This window comes from Paramacrobiotus metropolitanus, unplaced genomic scaffold, assembly GCF_019649055.1.
Source record: "Paramacrobiotus metropolitanus isolate TYO unplaced genomic scaffold, Prichtersi_v1.0 Parri_scaffold0000037, whole genome shotgun sequence".
In the NCBI taxonomy this organism is placed as follows: domain Eukaryota; kingdom Metazoa; phylum Tardigrada; class Eutardigrada; order Parachela; family Macrobiotidae; genus Paramacrobiotus; species Paramacrobiotus metropolitanus.
Genome location: NW_026570257.1, coordinates 690,120 through 713,269, shown reverse-complemented (window position 1 = coordinate 713,269; position 23,150 = coordinate 690,120). Strand labels below are relative to the sequence as shown.

Sequence of the window (23,150 nt, the reverse complement as noted above, 5' to 3'; positions counted from 1 at the left end):
AAAAAAGTCGCCTTCCGGGGGGCTCGAACCCCCGACATTCAGGTTAAAAGCCTGACGCTCTACCGACTGAGCTAGGAAGGCTTAGCTAACAGTTGAACACGTTTTGCTAAATAATGTGTTTATAAAACTACTTTCTCGTTTTAATTTTTCAACTAGTGGAACGATTTTGTTTACGGACAACTTAATATTTTTCCGTAGTATTAATATTTCATCGAAAACTTTTTCAACTTTTATTAAATGAAAAAACGTTTACTGGATTTCTACGAGTCGCGTGATTCCTAGCGTTTGTTTCCTTCCGCGCATGTTCGTAATCGCGATCGTAACTTCGCAAGTGGTTATCGGTTTTGAATCTCTGACTCATCTATCGTTTCATGCACCTTCTATTACGATGGAACTTGCAATACTTCTACTATATATACGTGTAGAAGTATACCTTATTCTTTCTCAATAAAATCGAGAATTGTTCTAACAATGGTCTTAGGGGCGCTACACGCAAAATAAACTTATATGAGACGGCGATCTATCATCTACATAACAATAATTACGCGATTTTACGATTAATTAACCTCAAATTGTTGCGTTAACCTCAAATGTCTGTGTGTCGAAATGGAGGGGGAACTAATTAATGTTTTAAAAAATTCTTAAATAAAGCCTGTACAGTATATCCGAGTAAAAACAGCTTGCAGAGAAAAACATTAGTTTTACGTTAAGTACCGCTAGATGAACGGATGTGTTCGAATTTTGGCTTATACCTAACGTTTGGCTAACGTTTTTTTACAAACTGTATTACTCGGACTCACTTCGAGTTGAAATACGATTACTAGTTGAAGTGCGTACATCAGCGGTTTGCGTATTGACAGTCTCAGCAGTTAATTGAAGTGCAATTACTGATAAACATGTAACTGTTAACGACAGATAACTATTCACATCGGCATTTACAGATAATTTAAAAACAGGACTGATGTTATTGGTTTTGTAACTGGTGATTTAAAAGCAAGGGTTAAAATAAATTAGTAACGCTAAAAAATTATTAGCAAAACCCGAAGTTATTAATTTATCGTAATTAATTATAAGTTATTGTTACCGTAGCTGATTTACATGCAATTAAGCCCGATTTATTCGAATATAGTATACAAGTATATCGCGCTTAAATAAAGTACGGCTTATTCTGTAAATTGCCGGTTATGTTTAGACAAGCCCTCCTAGCTCAGTCGGTAGAGCGTCAGGCTTTTAACCTGAATGTCGGGGGTTCGAGCCCCCCGGAGGGCGACTTTTTGCAATTGTTTTCTTAGTTTTACGTAAAGTTTTGTGCGGAGAATCCATTTCGTACTTTCAAGACTTGTTTGATATTAAAGCACTTATTTTTAACGGGCATTAAATCCTGACTTTTGATCTCAGCAAACTGTAAATGTTTGATGGTTAGATCAGGTACATATTCAGGTCCAGACACGGCACTCTGTTCACTGCAGCGACAAATGTCTGGTTCTTTTTAAAATTCTGCGCACAAATAAGCATACTTCTCTACCGTAGACAATTAAACAGAGACATACGTTTATACAAGAAAATATCCCTTAAACGGCTTAGGCCACAAAATAATGCTAAAACTGTCCAAAACCATCAACAGTCAACACGTTTAAAACCTGAAATCAGATGCAAAAAAGCCAGATTCATAAATACACGGGTACATTTCATAATACTTTTGTAAACAGTTCACAACATCTCTGGAGAACTTTTGATGAGTCAGGAAACATTATTCTCGGGAAGATAAAGATCTGCAGTATCGGAGAAATCCATTGACGGGAGATTCCAAACCAATCCATCCTCTCAGACCCCAAGAAAGTGAGTAAATATCCACAGGATAGTGAGGATACCATCAGGAACATCCAGATTCAAGGCAGTTAAATTCATCCAGAATATATCGTATCACAGAAGAATTTTTAGGAGTTTATTGCCAGGAGATTTGTCGCTTAGGATTTTTCTCCATGTCCACGCCCTCATATAAACAGCAATCCACGACCGACCGTCCAATCCACAGCAGAATTTTCATGAACTGATTGCGAGATAATTCTGCTGAATTTTCAGGAGATTTTTTTAAGATTTTCTCCATGTCGACGCCCTCATATAAACAGCAGTCCACAACCAACGGTCCAATTCACAGCAAAATTTTTAGGAGTTTATTGCCAGAAGTTTTGTTGAATTTTTCCACGTTCTCATAAACAGCAATCGACGACCGCCCGGAACCATTTCGGCCAGGTCGTGCCCACCTCCTCCCCGGCGACGGCATACCGCATCCGCCACTTCCTCACCAGCACCCCGTCCGCGGGATGAAACAGCTGATAATACAGCAGCATAAACCCGATCCCCACCCAGAACCCGACAATCACCGCCACCATGGCCGGCACCCGGAACCAATGCACATTCTCCGTGTGCGTGAACCACAGCGTAATCATCACCACATTCTCCACATAATAGACCGTATAGTACCCCACATACTTCCACCGGGTCCGCGCGTCCTTCACATTCAAAAAGGCGAACAGATAGATACACCCCACCGCCACATCATAGCACGCTTCCAGCGGCTTATTCGGGCAGAAATCCGTCTTCTGGCTGATTATCCACACGATCATCACCAGAATGTGCACGCCGCAGAAGATAATCCCGAAATACGTGAAGCGCACCGTGAAGAGCGCGATGGCGATAACGCGGGAGGCGAAAATGCAGAGATGCCAGGCTAACTGCATCAAGGAGCCGCAGATGGACATAGAGCCCTTGGTAGGTTGGGAGTAGCGTTGGGCGCGGTGGAAGGCGGCCATGGCGGTGGCCAGGGAGAACCAGGAGATGAAGATGGAGACGATTTGCACGGTTTGTAATAGATCGAAGCGCTCGTAATCCAGGCGTTTCTTCACCAGGATGTAGATCTGCAGGACGAGCTGCGGAGCGGCTTCCATGAAGGCTTCGACCAGACGCAGCATGGCGGCGTCGGCGTTCTCGAAGCAAAGCAGTTCGTACAGGTCCAGCCGGGATCCGGCGCTGGAGTTGCGGAATTTGTAGCCGTAGCGCAACGAATCGATGTATCTATGAGATAATAACAACGCGATGATGTTAACAAGGTAAAATTTGCGATATCTGCAATGCTGCATCTTTAGCTGCAGTTAGTTAGAACAACAATTTATTCTGAAAAAATTAACAGCAATAAAATAACTGGCTTTCGTTTGTGAACTTTCGTTCTCCCAGCCTGATTTAATTACATTCATGTTGTAAGGAACGATTGCATGTGTGTATTTTACACTCCGTACTACGTTTAATCCACTGTCTATAGTACAGATAGTAAAAAAAGTACTCAAAAACAGCAAAATCACAATATACTGAAATATTGAAATACACAGTCACATCAGTTCGAATCTATCGCTAAATAAATCACGAAAATAATTTACACGTACTTTCAGAAAAAGGTACCGACGCAGCTACTTAAGTACTTAATTAATTCGTAAAGGTTAAAGCGGTCTCCACTGTAGCAGTTTTTCGTTCCTTACCGCATAATGGGAGCCAGTTGTAAGAACAGGACAATAATCCTGATAATCCAATCCCTCCACGATAAAGTCCGCAACGGATGGTGTTTATGGTCCTGGATGTACCAAATCAAGCTGAAGCCCGTCATGCACAAATGCGGCACCAGGATAAACGTCACCGTCAGCGCGAACCATATAATATCGTTATCGTTATAAAATCCCACCGCCACGAACCTACAACGGCGAAATGCGAGTAGTCAAAATGTTGGCTCATCGTCAATAACTATCCCGATGCGCCATTAGCGCTCCATATAGCGATATCTACACTTTTTAATCATAATTATCACAGTACAGTGCCGAAAAACTAATAAACACTGAAAAGAGTTGAAATTATAATTCGAAATGCGAGAAAAATAGTCCAAAGAAATTTTACCAGTCGCTTACGATATCCGCGATATACGTGATCATGGCCCATCCGGTGAGAATCATGTCGCGGATCCGGTAGCGCTTCTTAATGGGTAAAGCATCCATGGCATCGGGATCGACGGACGGCACTGGCAGACGACCGGAATGCATGCGCTCGTATTTGGGCCGCGACGGGGCCAATCGCGGGTACGGATTGCTCGACACTCCATCTGCAACCAAAAGGCAGTTGACAATAAAATGCACTCCGCTTTCCAATACAGATTCACAAAAACGCCAAAATAACTAAAAATTTCTTCCTTACGACCTAACCAGAATGAAATGACTATAATTTCGTAAAGGGAAAATCCCATCAGCTAACGACAACGACGACAGAAAGGCCAGAAAAAAAGCTCCATAAAAAAACGTTGATTCACGTACTGTCTAACATATGCAGGAATCTTGAATCCTGCATTAAACAGCTCTCAAAAATTCCAGAAAAAGAAATACCATAAAGCATTCCACAACGAATCGTTTACGATTATCAGAGTTGTCATGCACTGACTAGGGAACCATCCTCCAGTAGTACAAAATTATCGTGCACTTCGCGCGCTGAGCTTACCGTTCAGTCGTTCGTTGTAGATCCTGGTCCGGTAGGGCGCCATCTCCACCGCAGGCGTCCGCACGATCACCGTACTCCGGCCATTCTCCACGACACCCCCATCGGAGATGACACTGACCACCCCGGGAGAGACCCCAAACGACGTCACCCGCTGCTCCAACGGCAGCACACTGGGTCGACGGGGTCGTGCCTCCTCCTCCAGGGGACAGGTGGAGTCCGGGGAGGAATTGGGGGACGTGCTGTCCGCGGGGTGCAGCGCGTCATCGGTCCCCGTGGGCGGGAAGACGAAGGGATTAGGGCGAAAGGCCGTGGAGGTGGACGGCGTACTGGGGGTGTCCTGACGAGCGCTGAACGGGACATTTAACGACGCCATGCAGAAATAATGATGAAGGTTTATCGCACGGGCATTTTGAAGGTAAGGAGTCGCGGTCTAGCATATCTGTTGGCGAATGGCATCCATCAACGTTGTGATAATGCGTGGCGATACGAGAAAGTACGATCCGCAATGGAGGCGTTGTTCATCACAAATCCGAGATGTGGTTAGTGTGGGTCGCAGTGAAAGCATGACGACATCATCGCAACTTTACTAGCAGTGCAATACTTGGCAAGCTTCGTAAGATCACGAACCCCCGTTGGAATTAGAGCACCGGTAGATAATTCTCAACACTGGTTCGTTTATCTGGCATTCAGGATTGCGACCTAACTATTCAACAACGGCTCCAGAGAGCCGTCCAAAATATTTCCGAAAAAAGAAAACAGAACGCAGAAAAACAGAGAAAAGTTGAAAGTCATTCCAGGTGCATTTCGCAACCGTCCGTGCCGTCCGAATGGTATTTCCAATGGAACCGGAAGCGGTAATGCGGCTGTAATTCCATTATTATTTTCGCTATACGAATTTTTTTGTTTAAGAGTTTGTTAATCGTTGTCGCTTATTTCCTGGGCTACAGTTATTTTTTCTAATACTGTAATATTGTCAAAAAGAATTATGTAAGCTTTAAAATATGTACATAGCACTGAAATATCTGCTGACTTCTGTTCTCCAAATTAATTTCAAATAGAGCCTGCAAATCTTGAAAACAGCCAGTTCCAGTGGAACCGGAAGTGAAAAGCGGTGCCACTGCGATATGCCATTCTCTCATTTACACACTATTCTAGATCTCTTCGCTTTACTGACTGCCGCGAAAATTTTTTGCAAAAATACTTGCACTCATTTACCATTTGTATTGGAAACTAATTTAAAACTTTGAGCATGCATACACAATATATATGTTAGGAAATTCCTATGCGATCCCTAAAAGTGATTTTCCAGCGCATGCGAGCTTAAGGGGGACTAATTTATAGCATGCTACACCAGCTGAGGCCAGTTTTGGCATGATTATGTAGGTATTGTTTGTGAAAGAAGTGTATTAAAATGTGTGTTTTTCTACTTTTTTTTAAATTTTAAAGTTTAAAATGCACCATTACAAATTTTACTATCGTGCATGCGGTAAAGTAAAAAATATCCTACTTAATAGCACTTTCACTTATGGCGTTACTATCATTCTACGATCACCAATTTAACTGAAAGTGAAGAACTTTTACGTATTTATTATAAATTAGTCCCCCTTAAGCCGACGACGTGTAGCGTGGTGGAGAAAACTTCCTATATACCGGTAAATGCTGCAGTTGTGCTTCCACGATGCCGGAGGTTCTGTATGGTTGCTATAGTGGATTGGTCGGTTGGTCAGTATCTTCCTCGTACATTGTCAAATATATGGAGAATCACCCGGTCCCGCGACAGTCGGACATTGAATATAATCAAAATCAGAGCAAAGTGCCCATAAATTCCGGCAAGACAACCAAATGTTACACTGCATCGCATTGTCATATATGATGATATATCTATAGTATTCTAGTACTGTATGATCGTATCCGTCGGAAGTGCAGAGTGCTTGCTAGTGTTCAGCAAGTTAGCGCCGCAGTCGCCATGAACGATCGAGAAAGCGAACACCCAGAACAATAGATTTATTGCGATGGATGATTACTTTCTTCCAGCTCTCAGCATAGGTGGCTTTAATGCATCCTTTTTGACGGTGCAAAGAAAAACCTAAGAAGCTAACTGGCAAGTGGCAATCCGCGCATCGGTACACCCGCGAATTATAAGACGATACTGACCGGCACAAAAAACGGTTTGTACATGCCGGAAATTCCGATTAGATGTACCGCATCATCTTTTGGATTACCCTGATCAGAAGTGACGATCAATATTCTACAACAACGATTTCTTACATACGTTTAATGGTAAGTTTTACTTTATAGCACATCTTTATTCCAAATTTTACAGGCAGAAGGAAAGCGCTATTTTGCGGCATAATTAATCACTGTTTATCGCAGGTTCATTCATTTTTCGTGGACGAATTACTGTCATCATCTTTGGAGACCGATACAATTGGTTCTTCGACAATGGAAAAGCATTGCAGCAATTTATCATATAAATAGTGGCTTTTTTGGGGCGTCAGTTTGTCGTTATTGTGCGTTAGGGCGTTCATTATCCGTTCGGCAAGCACGTCCTGCTGGAATGGATTGGAAGTCTTCAGCGACTGGTAATGCCGCAGACAACTGGCAAAACGGTGTAGCGTCTGCATATATCCCTAAAAACAAGTAGCGTGTATATATAAAAGGTACTGCATAAATAAAATTACCTCTGCAACTATGTGAAAGTGAAACATACTGGCCCAATATATTTAGTTACTGTTAACGCCACGTGCGATTACTGCATCTGTATTGTACTCGTACTTTTTACAGGCATGTTCGTAGTACACTTTGTATTACTGAAGTACGAAATTATTCCAGACTACATAGTTAATATAAGCCATATAACGTACGGACGTCGAATTAGATGTCAATATTATGATCTAGTCTAGTTGATTTACCGTCTTTCGCATAAAAGTAGTGACAGTAAAATGCAGTGCAAATTACCTGGCCGACGTTGAAGTGGTCCGCCTGAGTTGTGCGTCGTTTGATAAGCTTCCGTAGAAATTTTCCGTTTAGAAACGGATGCTGCAAAAAATATATTACTCGTATATTACGATGATGCTAAATGTTTGGACTATGTTGATGTGCATAGAGCAATATTAATAAGCACTTAATAAGCGATGCTCGCCTTTAAAATTATTGCGAATAAAATCAAAACTTAATCTCTTCAATAACAATCCTACAATAACAAAATTATTAAGCTCTTCCGTCGTATATCACACACCTTTAACGCCGCCATCCACAACAACACCAGACTCAATAGAAAATTCACATCCTCCCGGTGCTGCTGGATGGCCGCCAGGAAGCCGGTATCCTCGATGGATATGGACTGTCTGGCTAGGGAGTGTGCCAGCTGCACCGCCGCCGGCGACTCATCGGCCAGGTCACAGTTGGCTATCACGCTATCCTCACCGGAAGCCATACCTTCCACGGCGGTGTCAAGACACGTTAACAGCATATCCACCACCTGAAGGTCACTCTCTCGGTTGTCATCAATATTTCTTGTTATACATGTATGTCAGTGCTAATTTTCGCAGAACCACAATGACGCACTTTGGGGATGTAGCGGTGTGTGCGTGCTTCATCACCGTGGAGAACATGCTGTTGGCGGAGAAGATAGTCTTCCAGAGCCAAGTTCTGCGATGGATCTCTACAAAGTACATAACATATGGCAGTTATTCTTGGACACACGTGTTTTAATTGCTTAAATTACTCGCTGATATTACATAGTTATAATTAAAACACCGCGCTTTGCAAACAAAATATATATAATTACAGACAAAATATTTATAATTACAGATAATAACACCATGTAAAGCTTTTGTGTAAAGAGTATAAAGCGCGGGTTGTACGTATTTTATACTGGTCTCGAACGGGCATGAGTGCATACTAAAATCGTAGACTGTGCACACTGCATACATTCATTCCCTATGCAGTACAAGTATTAACGATAAAATATTTACCTTGAAACTTACAATGCCGTTTACGGTTTTTCATGCACTGATATATCGTATAGATATATCTGTATGATACATCTGTACAGGGACTACAGGCTGCAATTGCAAACTGATACAGTGAGAAGATCAGCAATTAATGGATATGATTAACCCAAGAAATATACTCTATAAATTAAAGCAACAGCAATTTTATTAATACATTTATTTATAGTAAGGTTAATAAAAAGCGTTGGCGCGATTGAAGTTGAATTTTGCGCGTGCTTGGCTAGCAAATCTTATGCAAAACGTTACAAAGACAAAAGCACTCGTTTATACTAAAATTTTTCTGTTATAAACAAGGCGGTATTGCTTACTTGAGCGAATACGGAAATACACTGCATAGGGTTTCCTTTAAATACACTTCGAATTTTGCCACCGCTTCCAGTTGATGGCGCGACTGAATTGCGTTGGTCCTACGATGTTAGCGGTATTTTTATGTGCTATTACAGAGCTTTATGGGGTCAGCATAGCAAATAGAAACATCTCTCAGAAATAAGATGTACGTGAATGGTAGCACAAGAATAAATCATGCATTTTCTTTGGAGGTCAACAATCTGGTTATTCGGCAAAAACGATTTCGCGGAACAAACGGCTCACCTTTTTGTGCGTACCAAATGTACAGCTTCTTCGGCCGGAAGCCCCTGCGAGAAAATAAGGAAGCAGGCTATGATGACTCCGGTACGACCTGTGCAAACAGTAAACACATCGTCTGCATGCCTTGTCTGATATAAATGGATGCAGGAAACATATAATATTTTGTATGCAACATATTGCGCTAAAAGGATCAATCGATGTGCGTATACATAGTAAACATTGCTCTCGATCGCCTTCGACCGGAAGTGGCAGTAATTACGCTGCGTGGTCTTTTCCAGGCGTAATATGAGGTCAGGAATATGAAGTGAACGGAAAAATGTTTCGCTTTACAGTGCCGACTGTCTTACCTAATCCGGCATGGCAGTGCACGGCAATTTTCCCTTCTGTCAGTGCAAAGGCCATGACCTTTACCATGCTCAGAATCTGTGACGAGGCACCCACGCCGTAATCACGCCTGGAATATAATAAAATGGATTGAAATATTGTCTTTTATACGTAACTTTGCTCAGTATTCTGGATGCTGCGAACCATAATTAATATTTATATGTGACCCCTATTAATATTTTATATTATTATACTTGTGCCAAGGTGTGTGTCATGACAGATTTGTTGTTCGCGCTTTGATTGGTGAAAAATTTAACAAAGCAACGTAACTGAAATTTTACGTAGTGAACAGTATACATGTATGCATATTGTATTGCGCGATTATTAGGACACAGATAACATTTCCCAGCTTACCATCCATAATTGTAGAAGTACACTGCAAAAGCAAAATAAAAGCCATATTAATCATCTTACGCAGTTGTCATTGGGATGATTGTTGGAAAGGTCATTTGTTAATCAATAATAACCAGAATCCTCGTTACCACCCACCTCCAGCATCCATAAAGGTTTGCGGATTGTAGGAGAAATCTTGATTTGGCGTGACAAGCGCCACATCCGGTCCGCAGTGCGGATGTTCGCCCCGGCACTGCAGATTGAGCAGAGTTTTTATGCCCAGTCTGAAATTAAACACGCCACCATTGTAGTCACTGCGAATACAACTCTCGTATGATATCTGTAAAGCGATGTTGCTTCTATTTTCGAAACCTATTTTACTTGAGATATATAAAAATAATTCCCACTTTCCCGATTTTGTCCTTTTTGTAGCAACCTGTAGAAGCTAGTATAGCGAGATAAACCTGGGGATGCCGAGAGTAGGATACATTTCTAGAGCTTTCTCGACGGACTGGACGCTGATAAACGATCAGCGATTCTCAATGCAGCGACATGACATATGGCTCCCATGGGACAGAGATTAGGGTATACGCAATCAGCAACAGGAAAGAAACGTAGAAAGCCGACACACTATACCTAATAAAAGTGATGTTCTAATAAAACCTCGAAGAGAACGCTAAAATAAGTAACTGCCTGCAAAATGCTCACATTATGAAAAGTATTCATAAAAATCGATACAGCAGTTATCTCTCTACAAAATTTCGCCATGGAAAAAAAACACGACAATTTCGCCACGGGAAAACGACACAGTTTCAAAGAACTCATATTCTTTTGCCAAAAGTATTTTTTTATTTATCTTTTGTCAAAATTGTATTCCTATTGCATCCAGTAACACATTTTTCGGAATTTCTCTGAATCGTCAGACACCGGAATGACAGCAAGTTACAAAGCAATATCCAAAACCAGAGACGAGCGAATAACAGAAAACATTTCGTCTAAATTCGCCACCGGTGCTGTTATTCCCCTTACTGATGCTGCGTTTCCTCGCTGAATTTTAGTACCGAACCGTTGACGGAAAACTCTGTTGTATTGTTTTGTTGTCAAATAATGTGTTATCTTGAAAGTCGTTTACACTTCCGCAGTAACAACGATTAAATGGCATCGAAATAATAAATTTTTCAACAATATTTCGTGGAAAATACACTGATCGGGATTACATATATTTTGCGAGTTTCGATTTGTTTGAATTTCAGCAAAGTAACCAGCATAGCGTACAGCACTGCTTTCACATTGTATATCGTTTTTCTACTTTGTGTATTTTTGTACATCTGCGTGCGTCAGATTATAAAATGTGTCCTTCTGTCCAGATCTTTCTGTGAAAGATAAAAAGTCATATTGTACAGTGACCTTAAAAAATCCACCATCTAGGCTTTTTCCTGCTACCGGAAATGGGAGCTGCACCTTAGATTACGAACAGTTACTCAGGTGTAACCCGATTACTGTCGGTTTTATGAATTTCTCCAGAAGCCGGAAATGTGCCGATCTATACCGGCGCTCACGGCTTCCTCAATTCCGCACTGACAATTTATGTTTCCCGTTTGTACAACTTGTGCGAAAGGCTTCTTACATATTATATCTGTTCGACAGGGCAAAAAATCCGACTCCGAACGTAAATAGATATACATAAAAGGACAGCATTTCGTCGGGCAGTAAAATCCTGCCATGCAGCAGATTTGAACTGTCTGATGTATTGAACGATACTCTTTTTTTTCCCTGGTTATCCAGTGAAAAGCAGTACATTATACCGAGAAAATTTTTACCTCTTCAGTTTAAATTCAAACGTACTCTGTACATGACCGAACAATAGAAAACTGAACAGATTACAGCAAAACGCACATATAATTTGTTAAAAAAAAACAATATCCTTGAACTTACACATCACCACGAACTATATACGAAGGCAGGTGTCATCCAAATTAATAAATTTAGTACAAATCTTTCACTTTTACAGGAAACTTGTGACTGTATCGTATCGCCAGTCTGAATAAAAAGTAGTAATAAATTCGATATATAAATGTAAATCTCGTTTTTCTCTGATAAATCATCATATATCTTTCGTAATCTGCCGAGGACGTAATAAACGTATGACTGCCGAGGACGTAATAAACGTATGATATGCGATAGTACGAACACCTGTGTTCAGCTACGCTGTTACATGTAGCCATAAAAGTCACAGTGAAAGTGTGGAAGCTGCCATGTGAAAACGACATACACGATCTTTACTGTTACTCGTTTTATTATTTTATAATGGAAATAAGAGTATTCATCATTACTGTGCATCAGTTTATAGCAATACTACATCCAGTTACGATCGATTATGCTAATGAAAACGGTTTGTATGACTACATAGTGGCACTAATCGGGTAGTATTGCTGCTAACAAACGACTTTATCCTGTACTGTTAGATATATCAATATTATTTCAGTATTACGGCTTGCCAACAAAACGGTTATGAGCTTCTTATAACAATATTATGTATTTCTTACCTATTGAATTGCTCAATAATCCCGTGCTTTTCAATGGCGTACGTCGAGGGCCGTGCCATGGCCAGAATCTTATCGTTAATCCAGTGCGAATAGATTCCCTTGATGGCTTGATGATCCATCGCCCAGTATGCTTCATTTTCGTATTTACACTTTCGTCCTCCACAGAACAACGAGCACTGCGAATTCTCCGGCGCGACCCGTCGCACCACTTCCGATAGTTTGTTATACCGTGGACGATGGTCCAGTTTAGGCGATACCGGTCGCACCGGCTCAACGGGAACTGTCAGTACATTCTCGCAGATTTTTTCCGCCATAATAAATTTTATACGATATTACCGATGGCTGTTCAATATCGCACAACACCGATAAAAATTATCTTTATAATTTACAGCTGTTCATGAAAGAGTTTATGCTGACGCACTTTTGACAAAGTTGCCTGTCAATCTGTCCTCATAATGACGCATATTAGAACAACCCAGCATCCAGCGCGCAGCACAGTAATAACAATGTTAACCTGGCAGGAACAGTTTTTACATTTTACTTTCCGGCAGCGCGATACAAAGTGAAATGACAGAAATCCCGGACGGTGTGCGCTGTGTTAAGCGCGCGTTGGTAACTCCCGCGGATCCGGCGTGCATGGCGTGTTATTACATTATGGATTTGTATCGGATTATGCTTCCATCAGTCAAGGTGCGTGATAGCCAATTAGGCCCTGCTCCAACCCCGGCGAAGGCTGGAGCGTCTGGAGAGTGTGATGATCTTCGATCTGTTTTCAGTATCGCGTCGACCTGCCTGTTGTCGACTTTGCAGTGGCGCTATAGACTTGTACGCTACACTCTACATATTGTCATATTATTAAATTATTTTCTGTACTGTACCGGTCGGCCTGCACAAGTACTGTGGGATGCACAGTTCTTCCTACCGGTACCGGAAGTGATGGAGTAACGTATCTGTATATTACTATATACATACAACCATCTGACTGCCGACAACGGCATAAAGACAACGTACGAGTAAGTAAATAAAAAATTACTGTATTATGAATGTCAGCAGCTGTTGAAGAAAATCTTCTTTTGCTAAAAAGTATGTGACAGCGATCTACAGTGCATGACAAAAATAAGGTGAAATTGGCCGGTCGGTCAGCGGATGCGCCTGATCAAACTTATTAACATGCACTGTAAATGTGTTCCACCGTATATGCAACATAGATACTTCTGTAAGTGTTTCCTAATTCTATGAACTCAGTTAATCATTTACAGTTCTGTTAATATCTTATTCTGGCTTTTAATAGTATCAGCGACGATTCGGTTAAGATTCTAAGATGCCAATGATTATGTTATTACACTTGAGTGGTTAATTTCGTGCGGTATATTCAGATTGACAGCCGAAGATTGTGCAGTCCAGTAGTGCATCAATCTAACGACCAAAATTAAAAGCACTTGCTGTTGAGAGAGATTGTTGTACTTCCACTAATCAGTAATCACTGATCTTGGTATCATCGCTAACTGCCGATGTCACTGCGAAACCGGCGTGTTAAAACTCGTCATGGTGCGACTGTGAAGTCTATAAATAACGTTGTGAGGTCTACTTCATTCAAAATTTTCACATTTCTCTTACAGTTAGTGGAAAAACAAATCCTTAATTTCCTTTACCTAATAATACAGTCCGGCAACGCATATATTATTTTGACAAAGCATTTTAGCTATAGGTAATTTACATATCCAGCAATTCAATAACAAATGCGGTTCTTACACCTGCGAACTGATTGGCTTATTGTTATGCGTCCATAAAACAAAGCCACACTGCTGAAACTAGTATACTATATTACTATAATGCTTGTGATTTTAACTACCTCCAAAGTTTATCTTGTGCGCACACAATCCGTGGCGGAACAAGCAAGTAGTCCACCAAAACGTATATCCTATTTGCCGACTAATCCCCTCGATCTTCCGTTGAAACCTCTCACGCCATAGTAGGGCATTTCCATTCCCTTATAAGGGCATGCAAAGGATATTCAGCAATGTACTGAATTCTATGTGTAAATGACAGTGTAATTAATCTTTGTCACATTTCAGTTTTCAAGGTAACCGTGTCTGCAACAAGGCTTCCGGTACTTGTAATCGTTTTCATTATTCGGAACCATACATGTGAGCGGCCTTCTCCTGAATGGCCCCGTACTCTCTTTCCCAGTTCTTTGATGGTGGCAGTGTCCGATGGACTCCACGGCCCCACTGTCTCGAAAGCGATAGGTGCGAAAATGTAACGGCCGTAAAAGTCTAGAAGTTTTTCTCTTCTGCCTGCACAGCGGGTGATCCTGCGTCAACCGATGTGGTCTTAATTTGGGAAGCGGCGACGGTATCCATACAAGTGACATCCCGGCCAGAAATATACCTCTTTGCCACACGAAAGTCGTGCATTCTCCGGACGTCGTTCACTGATGTGGGGCGTGCCACGAGGTTCAAGTCTTGATGGCATTCCGGCCGATACAACAGCGCGACATACTATACTGTTAAGTCCACCATGCCGTGAATGTCTGCCGGCAGAGAAAGGACACGAAAGACTCTGACGCTCATCCCGTCGCATTTCGTGCAAATGTGCGATTTAACAGACCTTGGCGCCGAGCCGGAGGTCTACTGATCATGAGATTTTTAGTATGTCATCGTCGAGGAGATTGCCAATGTGAGCGGATGGTAACGCGTTGAGCCAGACACCGACTTCCCGTTTTGACCGAAGCGCTACTTATCGCTTTTTTGACAAAGCAAATTAGTTAAAAATTCATGGAACAAAGTTCAACAAACGGTACTTCGCATTCGGTACCAGAAAAGATTTTGCATCGAGCGCAGCGAGATGCTGCAATAGTTTAGTTATTAGCCAGTAATTTCCACATCACATACGAAAAACATTTTAACACAGTTAAAAGCATTAAAACCATCGGAACGTGGAACAGTGGACGTCTGCAATGCTGTAATCCACATGCTGCAATTAAGCCTCAAGAGCATAAAATTTGTCTGACGCCACGCAAAGCGTACGAAGCCTTTTTCCAGTTCAACAAATCCAGTATCATTTTCAAGTGGTACAGGCGCTCGCGCTCGTCCATTGATTGTGGTTCACACCCACCACTAGTATACAGTTTTATACTTAACGAGCAACAACACCAGGAGAACGAAAATGTGTTGACTGAGTACAAATAAGCGCAGCAGATATTTTAATAATCGCACAAAAAAGTGCGCAACGGCTTTTACGTTCGTACGTAAATAATTACCTATATAAATTAACCGTGGCGCATGCAACTCTTTATTAGCACCAGTTCGTTTTGATTTGTCCCGAGCCGACACCGACGCTGCGCCAGCACCTTGTAAAAGGTCATTTCTATTGCGACATAAGTGGAGCTACTGCAGCCGAGGCTGTCGTATTGCTGTCAGTACTCTCGACCAGAAAGAATTATCATCGTATCAGTGATTATTTTAATAATACTGTAGTATTCTGCTGAATTGTGATATGCTGGTTTGGTTACGTCGAACAGTTCATTTTGAATGACGGCTCGCAAGGCTGTAGAATTCGGTATTGCAACAACCTAACGCCCAAAAGTTAGACAGCGCTTTGCTACTGAGAGGCAATATTGTATTCCCACTAATTTTTGGATTTTCATTAATTGCCGATGCTATTGCGAGCCGCCGTTACAAATGTACGGCGTTACCAACAGTCGGGTGGTATGAGTGCGAAGTCAAACGAATTTTATCAGTTTCACCTCTTTTGAAGGTTTCTCTTAGCGAAGCGATTTTGTGCGTTGTTTACTTGACAACACACTTGAGTATTACCAGTAACCAGCAGTGCCATAAATTCATCTTCCAGCAAAATGTTCAGTCATTCAAAGCTAGAATTGTACAACAACAGTACAATAACAATATTAATATATGTACGGGGGATGATATTATTTTGTTGCACAGTGCACCACTGCATTGTGACCTTTCACATAAAAGTGTTCTAGCATCCAACCTGTAAAGTGGCTAGAAACAATATCTAGTGTCTACGGGGAAGGACGTCCATTTCTTCCCTTGCATATGTATGTACATACAGAGTATCTGCGCAAATAACAATTATTCGCAGGGACTAACGTCCACAGTAGGGTTGCCGTTTCCTTTGGGGACAGTAACAACCATCTTCTTATTCCTCACAAAATCAGGACCTTTTGAACCGGCAGCAGGACCACGAAATTGCAGGTCAACCTGTATAGCAAGTTTCAGCATACAGAGGGTTATTCAGCCAAGTGTGGACACTTTTTGGGAAATTTCTCCTTAGCCGTCGCAGGCTCATTTTACTTTATACAGATACTTTATTCTATAATTCAGAACAAGGTAAACGCTAAGCGGTGCGTGACACGCAGCGCGGTGGCGTCGAATACGCAAAGCTATACCAGCGCTACTTTTACTTTGCTTACTTCAAAATAATACTTGGTTCCTCCACGGGTTTCTTCCTTCTGATAAGTTTTATAAATCACTTTCTGAAAGCTCATGCCGCATTTCGCCTGTCGCGGCATTCCCTTTTTATCCAGGGCCATAAATGCATCCTGAAAACAATAATATACATGATAGACAATTTATATGACTAACGCAAAATTACGGAGAAGCGACAGAATAAAGCATTCTTTAAAGAGTGCACACCACAGCCCACGGAAAGCAATTCAAGGCATACCTACTTATGGTTAGTATACCGATACCGATACGTACCAGCTTGTCCGTAATATCTACCCGTAGCGTTAAGCCGGTTAAGGTATTTAGCGCGAAGTTTGCGCAATGAATTATTGCCACTCATTACGTCTACTGTTACGGTCCACATATACGTTAAATAAATCCATATAAATATGTCTGCAGCAGTATGCGTATATATGTATCTTTTCACTATGTCTATAATATTACGTATTTATACCGATATGGACCACAGGACCAGCTTGCAGGCTGATTACCTTGGCCATTTTCTCCGTCGCTTTGTCGACCGGCTTTGGATCGGCTTTCGCTGCATAAGCCACACACAGACATCCCAGGAGAGCAATCAAAATTTTGCTGTCCATTTCAACTAATAATGCCCGAGCGCTACAGTATGGTTTACCTGACAGCAAACTTCTGACAGCTAACTGGACCGATAGTGAAAAGACTTCGGAAACGGGAAAGAAAATGAAAAGATCGAACTTTATATCGCATCCGATTTTGGACCGCCATATTTTTCGCCTGGGGTATAGCGTAAATAATTTTAATTGCCGTAATCCGGTAGCATCGACTTTCTGCTGGTGCCTGGAAACGTATGTATAATTATGTAACTTCTGGTTATTAGTAAATAATATAACGTACTCCCACAATTTTCATTGCCTGGGAGGCAGTTTGAGTAGATTTAGCACTACTCGTATAGCGACGGCATGCGCATGGGTAATTTCCTTTAGGCTACCCCGGAATTGCTGCAAAAACTTTTCGTGATCTGATTACGTAGAATTTTACAAAGATCTCAGAGCTAAACATTTACGCAAAGGAATTTCAGGGGCTTTCATCCATGGCGCAGTTGGGTCTGCCCGTTGCGGCTGCGTGATTTGCCTTCTTTTAATTTTAAAAATTTGTTTCTGCTGATTTTTGATTTTTTGGGCCGAAAAGTAACTTCGGCCCAAAAAATCAAAAATGGGAAAACGAAGGGCTAACTTGCAGATGGGAAAACAAAGAATTATCTTTTCGAGTCATTTTTAGAGAATGCCGGTTTCAATAAGATTTGTAAAAAATCAGCGTCACCCTGTTCTGCCTGCGCGGAAAAACAGTTGCATGATGGCCATCGCGAATTACTGCAACTGTTTTTTGTTGTGGCGGTTTTTAAACTGCTCTATTATTACCGGTTATTATGTAGCTAACTGCAAATGCTCTCGTAAAATGGCACTACGTATTGACTATCGCTTCCTGGCATGACAGAATTAACAGACATGAATTTCGAGCACCTTTGTATGTTCGATAGTTTTTGTTTTCTTTGGACTTGCAGACGTGCGGTTAATATGCAACCATTATAATATTTCTGATTTCAAGGTTTAGCGATAGATAAAAATAGTAAAGCGGTTTACATGCCGTCACGATAAAAAAGGTGCAATGTTGTACAAATAATTCTAAAATGTGTGCAGATTGTTATAAGTTAATACGAGTACATGTATGTACACGTAATATCCATCTGCTTAAAATAATTGTGTGCATTACCAGCATGTATTGTATTATATACTTCCACAATATAAGGGGTGTTATAGAGATATGTTGAGACTTCGGAATTCTGCTAAGCGAGGATGATGCTAATGTTGTTGAATTGATAAGACCTTCGATAAGACCGTTGTTGTTGATAAAACCTTCGTTGTTGACCTTCGTTGTTGATAAGACCTTTCGTTATTCCCTTCGTTGTTGTTGATAAGCCCTTCGATTACCAGTTTTTTATATGATTAACCACAATCATAGCTGCGATTTTACAATAAAATGCTCACTTTCAGAAGCATTTCAATTTTGAATTTTTGTTTTTGCGACTAATATGAAGCGAGTACAAACCTGGAGATGCCGAAAAAAAGCGGTTTTTTCCCTAAGTCTTCCGTGGCAAGTTACTTCTCTGACAAAGTAGCTCTGCAACGACGTTAACAACAAATCCTCAAAATTCAGGTTTCCAACGAAATGTCAATTTATCCAAAGGTTAGTATGCACATTAATAAAATGTGGGCAACATTCGTTCGAGTACGCTTCATGGCAGTTATGACCTTTCACACAAGCGTAATTTGGGACTGAGCTTGTAAAGTGGTTCGGCAAACCATCTGCAGTGAATTATTAATATTGCAAAGCACGTACATTTCGTTGTGTCTGGGCATGTAAAATTAGACGCATGGATTAAGGCATTGCCGCTCTATCGTAGTTTAGCCGATACCGGCCGCACCGGCTCAATGGGAACCGTAAGTGAATACAGCACAAATAGCCGATACCGGCCGCACCGGCTCAATGGGAACCGTAAGTGAATACAGCACAAATACTTTCGTACTGTACGAGTAAATAAGAAGAAAAAAAGTATGAGAATGACGTGTGGAAAGAGTACAATTGTACACATCGGATCCGTACTTACACGTTGGAATTACTGGATAGCTCACATCTGAACTCCTGTATGCCTTCACCTGCAACACACCGGATGTTATCTACTCGTTTCTGTCTGTGATTCGTCATTACTTGTACCTCGCGGAATATCTGATGCTGAAACCTGAAGTCTACGTAAGTTCCAACGATCATTGATGTCAGCAGCTCAGAAATTAGACTTACGATTTCCGACTTTCTAACGTCTAATTTCCTTGTGGAAAGCGTTGTGTGTTAATAAGAGGCAGCACTTTCGCATTGGCGTTCGTAGTCACCTTTCGGATATACATAACGTAATCTGCATGGTAGTCTCGTGCCACAATTGGTTAGTCTTATATTTGACCCTCGCACTACCTACGACCGGAAGTAAAAGTAGAACACGAGTTCCTGAATGGTTCATCATAGGGATTCGTGATCTTCGCGTTTCCGCTCTCATCTATTCCATCCTCGGATTGTCACTGTAGCAGTTGAGTTAAGAGTTTGCTTACCGACTGAGCATATACAGGTGGTTAAATGTCATTGAGATTAAATGTCCGTACTGTATCTTAAACACAACAAGTACATAAAAGTAATAAACTGCTAAAATAAGATAAAATTAATAGGAAAGCTGTCAGCTATTTATTCGAAGGCAACAAGCTGTTTCTTTAAGGAGTGCGACAGCAATCCTAATGTTCAGTATGTAATACTTGCCCAAGTTTTGCCTTTCCTAATCTCAGTAATTATAATTTACTAATTACTGCGTATAGTTTATTTCATCATTTTCAGCAGATATTTATATAATTGCCTAAAATGTGCTTGCTTGAGCTTAAAATTATGACTGCGGCAAAATCTACCGTTTGTAACGGTAAGAGAATAATATTATTGTAAATACTGTAGCCGTACAAATAAAACCATCAATGTTTTCTTTTTTTTGCTAGAAAATTTTTATGTTTACAGAAACGGTATATCATGATCAGCCCACCAGTGAGAAAAACTCAATTTGCTTAACCCGCTGTTCGTGTACATTTTTGTTGTTAACAACAAAAATTTTGCTATAAACTGGTAAAGTTACATTACAAGAAGCGGTAATAAAACTCGTTCTGATCGCTTTGCTTCGGTCTGCAAATGCATGCTAGCATGCATTTATCTAGTAATATTGTAAAATTCCATTTGAATTGTGACAAATTAAGCTGCTATGGTTATATCAAAGGTATTCATCTGGAATGGCGGCCGAAGGCTATATTATCCGGTAGTGCAAGAACCCATTGGCCAAAAGTTAAGACAACGCTTTGCTGTTGAGAGGGAATGTGGTATTCCCACTAACTTTCGGCATTTTCGTTAATTACCGATGCCATTCTATTAACATTTATCGTGGTACGACTACAAAATGACTGAATTTTAATGTCAGTTATACGCCTTTAAAAAAATTCCTCTACTAAAGCCATTCCTGCGAGGTTTATTTGACAACATACTTTGGAATTAGCAGACTTTGTGTTAGAAAATATGTGCTACACTTCTTAACACACGTATAATACAGTGCTCCATGGCATAATATTCTAACATCAAACTTGTTAAGTGGCTTGTTAGATACAATGTATCGTCTATTGGAAAGGACGTTTATTACGATCTTGTACCAGTATGTGTCTGAGCAAATAAAACTACTCGCATGGATTAACGTCCACGGTAGCTTTGCCTTTTCCTTTGGGGACAGTAACAACGATTTCCTTATCCTTAACAATCATAGGACCGTCTCTACCGGCATTACCGCCACGGTACTGCAGATTTACCTGTATCAAAATAACAAGTTCCATCATAATGCAGTGCAAGTAAACGGTCCGCATGCCGAATAAGCACGGCTCTGTTAATTATAATAAACACGTTGGTTGTGTTGTGCTTACATTAAAATAGTATTTGGTTCCTCCGCGAGTTTCCTCCTTTTGATAAGTGTTGTAAATCACTTTCTGAATGCTCATGCCGCATTTTTGCATTGGGGGCATCCCATCTGTTCCCGGGGCCATAAATGCATCCTGAAAACAGTACAAAGGAAGATAGGCAATTTACAGTAATTAAGACAGAAACGAAACAACAGAGAAGCTATGTACAGAGTACTGCGTCTACAGTATAAAACACTATCCAATTGGGCGCTCGCCGTCAACCGACAGGAATTCAAAACGTATTTGTGGACTGTGTTACCTGGCCTATTTTCTCCGTCTTTTTATCCACCGGCTTAGAAACAGATTTTGCGGCATAAGCTACACACAGGCATCCCAAGAAAGCAATCAAAATTTTGCCGTTCATTCTAGCAAATTATGCACGAGCGGTAGTGTATGGTTGACCACAGAGAAAACTTGCGGCGATAGCGGAAGAACACCGTATTTGGGAAACTAAACTAAAAACTGAACTCTTATATCCCATCCGATTTGGACCACCATGTGGTTTGCCTGCGGTATACGGTGAAGTTTGTATTATGTAAGTTCTGTGTAATAGTAATATTTAAGATACTTTCACAATTACCCCGGCCGGAGGCAGTTTGAGTAGCTTCAAAACTCGTATCGCGGCATGCGCGTGAGTAATTCTCTTTAGGTTATCCCGGAATTCCTGCAATTTTTTTATCTGATAGCGTTGAATTTTTACAAAGATCCCGATTAGAAAACCGATACGTAGGTATAACATCGTCTATATGTGATGCAGGGGATGTACTGACGAAATCCGGAATGCGAAATGAGAAACGCTTAGAAAAGTAACTATAATAAGTATCTCTGATGAGAAACGATAAAATAAGTAAGTGCCTGAAATGTTTACATACAGGTCGATCGCACCAAGTGTGGGCAGTAACAAAAAATTCTCCTTTGCTACCATTGAACCCGAAAATTTTTTTGTTATTTTTATAACTTTTTTAGTCATATTTCTGCGGTAGAAGTTTATACGCAAGGAACGGTAGCCGAATTTTTACTTTCATTTTCCCAAAAAAACGCACTGCTTATTAAGAAATATCCATGCTCAGTCTATAATTTTTTAAAAATTCTGGATACGTGAGAACTACCGAACAATAATCTGGTTTTCTAATAGTCCTTTTCTAACTTCCTTTGAATCACAAACACCTGGCTAGCCACGATCCCTACTCTAGGCAACCACATCCTTCGGATGGAATCTTTTAACATACAAGTCTATGAGAGCAACTTCTTGTTTTGAACTCACTACTGGCACTAATCGCGCAAAAATCTTTTGGTAACCCTTAACGAATGCCTTTAAGGCCACTCAATGGTTAACAATAAGTTCACAAAAAAACATCAAATACTGAATTTTTGAGAGGGGCGGTTATAATCGTTGAAAAACTGGCCCATACCCTCTCCTATTAAGCCCCGCCCTACGCGTTCCAGGCGCATCAACGGATCTCAGTTTTTACATCACTGGATCCGCAATAAAAAGTTGCACTAACAAAGATGAAAGTGAACAACAGAATTGTTTACAGGATTATTTTTTAAATTATTTTACTCAACTGCCCACACTTGGTGCGATCGACCTGTATTATAAGCATTCATAAAAAGCACATTCCCGGAACAACTTATTTCTTTACAGCAAATACAAAAGTTGTACAATGGCACTTTTTGTGTCAAAGCATCAGTGTTTTTTTCGCTTTGCGAGTGATG

General features: G+C 40.8%; 4 protein-coding genes and 2 non-coding genes across 7 annotated transcripts; 1 reads left to right on the top strand and 5 right to left on the bottom strand.

The window, feature by feature from the left end:
* Positions 1–8: 8 nt before the first annotated feature.
* Positions 9–81, bottom strand: Trnak-uuu (transfer RNA lysine (anticodon UUU)). The gene has a single exon. It is a non-coding gene; the product is annotated as a tRNA-Lys (tRNA).
* A 1,115-nt stretch (positions 82–1,196) lies between these two features.
* On the top strand, positions 1,197–1,269 carry Trnak-uuu (transfer RNA lysine (anticodon UUU)). The gene has a single exon. It is a non-coding gene; the product is annotated as a tRNA-Lys (tRNA).
* A 197-nt stretch (positions 1,270–1,466) lies between these two features.
* Positions 1,467–5,320, bottom strand: LOC129589781 (XK-related protein 6-like). The gene is made up of 4 exons (XM_055484642.1): positions 4,534–5,320; positions 3,943–4,144; positions 3,534–3,743; positions 1,467–3,075 (listed from the first exon to the last, which is right to left on the bottom strand). Exons 1-4 carry the CDS (start codon positions 4,904–4,906, stop codon positions 2,211–2,213), a joined length of 1,650 nt encoding a protein of 549 aa, XP_055340617.1. The 5' UTR covers positions 4,907–5,320; the 3' UTR covers positions 1,467–2,210.
* A 1,516-nt stretch (positions 5,321–6,836) lies between these two features.
* Positions 6,837–14,633, bottom strand: LOC129589774 (protein tyrosine phosphatase domain-containing protein 1-like). 2 transcript variants are annotated; one of them, XM_055484629.1, is made up of 10 exons: positions 12,401–14,632; positions 10,011–10,138; positions 9,876–9,897; positions 9,485–9,591; positions 9,141–9,228; positions 8,858–8,956; positions 8,101–8,197; positions 7,772–8,014; positions 7,492–7,572; positions 6,837–7,163 (listed from the first exon to the last, which is right to left on the bottom strand). In XM_055484629.1, the coding sequence occupies exons 1-10, from the start codon at positions 12,712–12,714 to the stop codon at positions 6,909–6,911; spliced, it is 1,434 nt and encodes a 477-aa protein (XP_055340604.1). In that variant the 5' UTR covers positions 12,715–14,632; the 3' UTR covers positions 6,837–6,908. The 2 variants fall into 2 exon arrangements, with proteins under 2 accessions (XP_055340604.1, XP_055340605.1); XM_055484630.1 differs by lacking the exon at positions 8,858–8,956 and having other exon boundaries at positions 12,401–14,633.
* Positions 14,634–16,119: 1,486 nt separating this feature from the next.
* Positions 16,120–17,570, bottom strand: LOC129589776 (uncharacterized). Its single transcript, XM_055484633.1, has 3 exons — positions 17,364–17,570; positions 16,839–16,967; positions 16,120–16,626 (listed from the first exon to the last, which is right to left on the bottom strand). Exons 1-3 carry the CDS (start codon positions 17,466–17,468, stop codon positions 16,498–16,500), a joined length of 363 nt encoding a protein of 120 aa, XP_055340608.1. The 5' UTR covers positions 17,469–17,570; the 3' UTR covers positions 16,120–16,497.
* Positions 17,571–20,897: 3,327 nt separating this feature from the next.
* On the bottom strand, positions 20,898–21,942 carry LOC129589777 (uncharacterized). The gene is made up of 3 exons (XM_055484634.1): positions 21,694–21,942; positions 21,399–21,527; positions 20,898–21,287 (listed from the first exon to the last, which is right to left on the bottom strand). The coding sequence occupies exons 1-3, from the start codon at positions 21,796–21,798 to the stop codon at positions 21,159–21,161; spliced, it is 363 nt and encodes a 120-aa protein (XP_055340609.1). The 5' UTR covers positions 21,799–21,942; the 3' UTR covers positions 20,898–21,158.
* Between the last annotated feature and the right edge of the window lie 1,208 nt (positions 21,943–23,150).

What these genes read in the sequence shown, in the direction of transcription:
- LOC129589781 (XM_055484642.1), bottom strand. Translation starts at nt 4,906, where the DNA reads ATGGCGTCGTTAAATGTCCCGTTCAGCGCTCGTCAGGACACCCCCAGT. An exon ending in CTACAACGAACGACTGAACG is followed by an intron (nt 4,145 to 4,533) that starts GTAAGCTCAGCG and finishes TTTTGGTTGCAG; the next exon opens with ATGGAGTGTCGAGCAATCCG. An exon ending in CAACTGGCTCCCATTATGCG is followed by an intron (nt 3,076 to 3,533) that starts GTAAGGAACGAA and finishes ATTATCTCATAG; the next exon opens with ATACATCGATTCGTTGCGCT.
- LOC129589776 (XM_055484633.1), bottom strand. Translation starts at nt 17,468, where the DNA reads ATGGACAGCAAAATTTTGATTGCTCTCCTGGGATGTCTGTGTGTGGCT. An exon ending in CGACGGAGAAAATGGCCAAG is followed by an intron (nt 16,968 to 17,363) that starts GTAATCAGCCTG and finishes TATTGTTTTCAG; the next exon opens with GATGCATTTATGGCCCTGGA. An exon ending in GAACCAAGTATTATTTTGAA is followed by an intron (nt 16,627 to 16,838) that starts GTAAGCAAAGTA and finishes CTTGCTATACAG; the next exon opens with GTTGACCTGCAATTTCGTGG.
- LOC129589774 (XM_055484629.1), bottom strand. Translation starts at nt 12,714, where the DNA reads ATGGCGGAAAAAATCTGCGAGAATGTACTGACAGTTCCCGTTGAGCCG. An exon ending in ATTATTGAGCAATTCAATAG is followed by an intron (nt 10,139 to 12,400) that starts GTAAGAAATACA and finishes GTTTAATTTCAG; the next exon opens with ACTGGGCATAAAAACTCTGC. An exon ending in AACCTTTATGGATGCTGGAG is followed by an intron (nt 9,898 to 10,010) that starts GTGGGTGGTAAC and finishes TTGCTTTTGCAG; the next exon opens with TGTACTTCTACAATTATGGA.
- LOC129589777 (XM_055484634.1), bottom strand. Translation starts at nt 21,798, where the DNA reads ATGAACGGCAAAATTTTGATTGCTTTCTTGGGATGCCTGTGTGTAGCT. An exon ending in AGACGGAGAAAATAGGCCAG is followed by an intron (nt 21,528 to 21,693) that starts GTAACACAGTCC and finishes TACTGTTTTCAG; the next exon opens with GATGCATTTATGGCCCCGGG. An exon ending in GAACCAAATACTATTTTAAT is followed by an intron (nt 21,288 to 21,398) that starts GTAAGCACAACA and finishes ATTTTGATACAG; the next exon opens with GTAAATCTGCAGTACCGTGG.